Here is a 5541-nt window from a genome sequence, read left to right as displayed (position 1 = left end):
CCCCCCCCCCCCCCCCCCTCTCAGGGAGAACGCCGAAAACATGTACTGCTTCTCCGCGCTGGCGCTGACGCTGAACGAGCCGGAGGACGGCGTGGGGCCGACGGACAGCCGCCTGCGGCCCGACCAGCGGCTGATGGAGGCGGGCCGCTGGGACGAGGCCAACGTGGAGAAGCAGCGGCTGGAGGAGAAACAGCGAGCCGTGAGGAGGAGGAGGGAGGCGGAGGCCACGGACGCGCTGGAGGAAGGTGAGAGAGAGGGGGTGAGAGTGAGGGAGAGGGAAGGAGAGGAGTGGGAGAGTGAGAGAAAGAGATAGGCAGAGGGGGAGAGAGGAGGTGACAGGGCGTTCATATCCACAAGCCAGTATCATATATTTGCGCATTCATTAAAGTTATTTTGCACAAGAGCGATAGGGAGAGAAAAAGAGGGAAGGAGAGAGAGGTTAAAATATCAAAGAAAGGAAGATACATAAACAAATACATTTATAATGTTGTAATACATTGAATGTGCAAATGAAAGGATGATCACTGAAAAGGTAGAGTAGAAGGAGAGCTTAAGGAAAAAGAGACTGATATCTAGCATTGTGTAAAATGTCCTCTATTATTAACATTTCATTGCCTGCTTGATAATGTCCCACAGATGCTAGCCTTGTCCTCCAAAGAGGTGCCATCCCCATTCCCATGAATTAGCAGAGCAGTGTATGAGATTTAACTATGATGGTGTACTGTCCTGTTGAAAAACAAATCCACAATCATAACATAAACCATAACATAGACCATAACTTAAAGCATAAGATGATGAACTGATGTCTCTCCTCTTCTCTCCATTGGTTGTCTGACACTAGAGTGCGATTATGACTCTGGTGAGTTTGGAGTCCCTGACCCGCCCCTCAGGTTTACCCCCCCCCCCTTCTCATTTTCGCCCCCCCCCCCCCCCCCCCCCCAGTGTGAGCTTCTTTGGTGTTGGTGCTATGTGGTGTTGAACCTGCATGGCGTTGCTACCCCTCCCAGTACATCACAGTCTGTGTCCTGCTCCTGCTGTGTCACATACGTAGAACAAGCTGGGCACTTATGAGTTTCTCCCTTCAGCCACCTCCCTTTTACATTCACTCGCTACTTTTCCTTTCTTCCCTCTCTTCCGCCCCTCGCCGCTGAGACCGTTAGCAGTCGTGCTAGCGCTGCGGACTTGACTGAGATTTCGGAAGTGGTCTCGAGCTGGCCGTCCTTTCCGCCAGTCGTCCGCAGTCACGACATTTCAAATGGTGGCTTTGCGTCCTTCACTGACCTTCAGTGCCCTTCACTGACCTTCGCTGACCTTCGCTGACCTTCACTGAAAGGGGTAACCCCGCTCTTTAAAGTGCCGGGTCTCCCCTCCAGTTCAGCTCAGGTGTCGCAGACGTGCCGCGGCGCAATAGGCTGCTGGCGGCCATCTTGTTCTAGCCCCAAACTGACGGCAGTGTTGGGGGAGCTTTGAGTGTTTCCATTCTCGGTCCTCTGGGCTGAGCGCGGGGCTGGTTTTATCAGACCTCCGCAGTCTGCTCAGCTGTGTGGCGCTCGGTCTGCTACAAAACCGCGACGCTCCCATGAATCCCGCTCTGTTTGTGCACAGCGCCCCCTCCTGGCGATGCGTTTGAGTTACACCTGTCCCTCTGTCTCTGCCCCTCCCCCCCCACCCCCCGCTTTAGGGCGAGAGTACGAGGGCTACCAGCCGTGTTGGTTCCAGAAGAGGACGGACTCCCTCACGGGGGAGACCATCTTCGTGTACAAGGGGGGCTACTGGGAGGCCAAAGAGAGACAGGAGTGGAACATGTGCCCGGAAATCTTCTGAGCCCTGGGCGTCCCCCCCACCCCGGCCCGCCCCCGCCAGGGGACTGTGACATCATCAGCAGGGGGCGGGGTCTGAGTGGATCTCCTAGTGCCGCCTGCCCTCATCACACCGGCCCAGAGACGCCGCGATGCGATTCATTACACACACACACCCCCCCCCCGGCCCACTGACCCACGGACACTGTCTGTGTGTGTGTGTATGTGTGTGTGTGTGTGAGTGTGTGAGAGTGTGCGTGTGCGTGTGAGTGTGTATGCAAGTGTGCGTGTGTGTGCGTGTGCGTGTGAGTGTGTATGCAAGTGTGCGTGTGTGTGCATGTGTGTGTGTGTGTGTATGAGTGTGCGTGTGAGTATGTGAGTGCATGAGTGAGTGAGTGTGAGTGTGTGCGGGTGTGTGTGTGTGAGTGTGAGTGTGTGTGTGAGTGTGTGTGTGCGGGTGTGTGTATAACTGTGTGTAAGTGTGTGTGTGTGTGTGTGTGTGTGTGTGTGTGTGCGGACGTTCCAACTCTGATCACCAGATCAGTGAGAGGGCCAATCAGCCACCCACCAAAGCTTCCAGAAATCAGGTGTTGTCCACACACAGTCCCCACAATGCACTCCTCTGCCCTCCCCTGGGACACCTCCTGTATTCTCAGACACAGTGTTACTACGCAGACACAAGTGGACCAGAACCAATCAGGAGCTCAGTTCTGCGTGACCCCTGTGACACCAGCCAATCAGCCGGCTCTCGCTGAACAGCAGCTGACTCCACGCCTGCATCCACGGGCCCAGAGGGGGAAAAGAAATGAGATTATTACGGACTGTGTTTTGGGCCTTTTTTTCCGGTTTCTTCCACGGCACTTCAGAACTTGCCCGTTCCGCGTTTGCATTTTGGCTTTGGGGCCAAACCGTGGCTCCTTCGACCTGGACAGTGAAATCAGTTATTAGACCTTAAACCCGTTTCCCCATCCTGAGTTTTTCTGAAAGCGGGTGAAGATTTGAGAGTGTGTGTGTCCCACCCCCCCCCCCCCCCAAAACTCTGCTCCCTCTCTCCTGTTCTGGAATGCCTTCAAAAGCTCTCAGCAGTAGCAGATCTCTCATTGGTCCCATCGAGTCATCCAAAGGCCAATGAAAACTCAACGTTGTCTTTCCATTAGGTTTGAGGTTTCTACGTTTCGTGGGCTCCACGGGCTAAGTCCACATTGACCCGTACCTCGTTTCCCAACCACGATTTGCCCTATGCACGCCCCCGTGAACCGGAACCACGTTTTACTTTTAAAATTACGGTCTCACGCGAGGCACAGAATGATTAGCTAGATGGTACCTCTTGTGTGTTCAGAAGCCTTTTTGTGGGTTCAGTCAACCGCTACAGCGTACCAGTGAGTTACAAACACAAGACTGTGATTGTCAGATCCCTCTGACTGTTCATGTAGGTAGACAAACATATATCCTACACTCAGCTCAACACTCATTTACAGTACTATTTTGTTTGTACTGCGTTGTGTGTACGCATATTTCTACAGAAGGAATTTCGTCCAAAGGTCATAATCACGTCCTCATAAAACACTGTGGACGGCTTCACCATTTAGAAAAGTAATGTATCTAGTACTGGTAGGCTGTGGCAGCCATTTTGCAAACACTGTATTTGCATTGATATATTTACATTTCACCCTTTGGCAGTGAAGCCCTGAGACTGCGGGAGAGTTACGGGCCCCTGGGGTGACGGGGTCCCCACTTGGGACATATTTGTGTCAGAGGTGCACAGTGGCCCTCAGGGCCCTCCCTCTGGGGCAGCTCTTTGTTTGGGGGTAATGAACACCAGCCATTAAAGCGCATTCGGGTCGATGGGGCTCTCAGGCACTGGTCCAGTCACCCCACACAGCCCTAGAACTGAACTTAACGAGTTTAGGGGGTTGGGGGGCAGGGGGGGGGCGGGGGGGGGGGGGGTGCATCCAAGGTCGGAGTGCATGTGGACTTTGTCAAACTAGAACCGGAATTTAAGAACCTGATTCTTCCACACTGAGGGAGGTTTGGGGGGTCACGTACGCAGGGTGTGGGTGTGTATTTCCTCACTTGCCGTTCAGAATGTAGAGAAACTGGCCAAACACAAACGTACCCTCCGTCGAGCACTCCTGTATGAATATTTTGTTACAAGAATAACCTTATGAGTAAATAAGATTTTAAAACACGGTAAAAACTATTAATATTGATATAATGCTGTACATAACTTAAAATATGTAGTTTTAACTAATTTAATATTTTAAATGCACATTTTAATCCAAAATTTATTTGCCAGCTGAATCTGACCCTTTGTTTTATGGCCTTTTTAAGTAATTTGTATTGAAAAAAAATCTAGCCAGACACAGGGAAAAAAATACATTTTTAATTTAATTTCTTTAACCTTTGGGTCGTTTGCTCCAAGTGGCAGGTGCATGTTCAGAAACACTTGTTAGCAGAGGACTTTTGGTTTGATCCGTTGGTTTGCTGGTCGGTGTTCATTGAGAGAAGATGCTTTCAATGTTTGGGAAGGAATGTAGCGACTTAAAACCGTTGGAGAGACACAGTCGAGCGTTGGACGGTGGGGAGAGGCGGCGACACGTGAAAGGTTTTCAGCAAAATACAAAAACACGAAAAACTGTCCTATCAGAATCTCTGAAAGGACAGAGTGTGTGCCCCTCCCCGCCGTGCGGAATGTAATCCAAAATTTGAGCAGAGGTGTAAGCGGCAAATGGATGTTGTCTCGAGAGAGAGAGAGAGAGAGAGAGAGAGAGAGAGAGAGAGAGAGAGAGAGAGAGAGAGAGAGAGAGAGAGAGAGAGGAGAGAGAGAGAGAGAGAGAGAGAGAGAGAGAGAGAGAGAGAGAGAGAGAGAGAGAGAGAGAGAGAGAGAGAGAGAGAGAGAGAGAGAGAGAGAGAGAGAGAGAGAGAGAGAGAGAGAGAGAGAGAGAGAGAGAGAGAGAGAGAGAGAGAGAGAGAGAGAGAAAAGACAAAATGGAGGACAGTTTGAGACTGAAAAACGTTGCTTGCTTTGGCCCGGTTCTCACTCGCTCCTCGTTCCGACAGTCGACCTTAAACTGCTTCTGCTCCGCCAGCGAAATGCTGGCTTAATTCGGCTGCTCTGCCTAATCGCACGGTGTCCCTCTCCCCGTGTGTTTTTTGGCCTTTCCCACGGGACACTGAAGGGCACCTGGGGGCTGTCCCGGCAAACAAGGACAGCGAGCTCCTTTCCCCGTTGGGATTTAACACTTGTAATTGCCCTCTGTCTGAATGTCGTTGGCTCGATGTGCGTTTTGCAGTTTTCCGGGGATTCGCAGAAAGTCGATGCGTCTAGGGAGGAAGCGTTAGAGTTGGTCATACTGAGCGAGGCGGTTGTGGTTGCTTGGCACGTTCGACCTCTTTCCTTGGTTTTGTGTTCTCATCGGACAAACCTAGGTACCTTTCAAGATGAAATGGGATGATGGGATGAAATGGGCGATTACGAACCCCCCCCCCCCCCCCCATCAATGACAATAATTTTGCCTCAATGAGAAACGCTGCTCCTTTGAGGAGCAAGGAATTGTGGGAAACCGATGGGCAAGGCCGCCTTTAGGGCCAGACTCTCTGGCCTTTTCCTCAGTACTGTGCTGTGCAAAAAGCCTACATTTTGTGCACTATTTAACATTCGTCCTTACCTTTAATCTACTTTGTACTTAAGCACATTACGTTCAGCTTACACACATGAATAAGAAGAGATCCCTGCTGTGCG

The 5541-nt window shown here is 51.3% G+C and overlaps 1 protein-coding gene and 1 long non-coding RNA gene across 3 annotated transcripts in view; both read left to right on the top strand.

The window, feature by feature from the left end:
* The window catches only part of LOC118207024, a 20902-nt gene extending 18077 nt beyond the window's left edge, over positions 1-2825 (top strand). The window contains exon 2 of the long non-coding RNA XR_004761294.1: positions 2280-2825. This is a non-coding gene — a long non-coding RNA (uncharacterized LOC118207024). The remainder of the gene's footprint in view (positions 1-2279) is intronic.
* si:ch211-106a19.1 (uncharacterized protein LOC561797 homolog) lies at positions 19-2051 on the top strand. 2 transcript variants are annotated; one of them, XM_035380276.1, is made up of 3 exons: positions 19-245; positions 842-859; positions 1682-2051. In XM_035380276.1, the coding sequence occupies exons 1-3, from the start codon at positions 41-43 to the stop codon at positions 1822-1824; spliced, it is 366 nt and encodes a 121-aa protein (XP_035236167.1). In that variant the 5' UTR covers positions 19-40; the 3' UTR covers positions 1825-2051. The 2 variants fall into 2 exon arrangements, with proteins under 2 accessions (XP_035236167.1, XP_035236168.1); XM_035380277.1 differs by lacking the exon at positions 842-859 and having other exon boundaries at positions 1682-2048.
* Positions 2826-5541: the final 2716 nt, after the last annotated feature.

This window comes from Anguilla anguilla, chromosome 10 (assembly GCF_013347855.1).
Source record: "Anguilla anguilla isolate fAngAng1 chromosome 10, fAngAng1.pri, whole genome shotgun sequence".
In the NCBI taxonomy this organism is placed as follows: Eukaryota; Metazoa; Chordata; class Actinopteri; order Anguilliformes; family Anguillidae; genus Anguilla; species Anguilla anguilla.
The sequence above is the reverse complement of the archived record's forward strand: the minus strand, read 5'-3'. Positions and strand labels throughout refer to the sequence as shown.

Bases quoted from the DNA above. Each gene is read 5' to 3' on its own strand.
- si:ch211-106a19.1 (XM_035380276.1), top strand. From the start codon at position 41: ATGTACTGCTTCTCCGCGCTGGCGCTGACGCTGAACGAGCCGGAGGAC.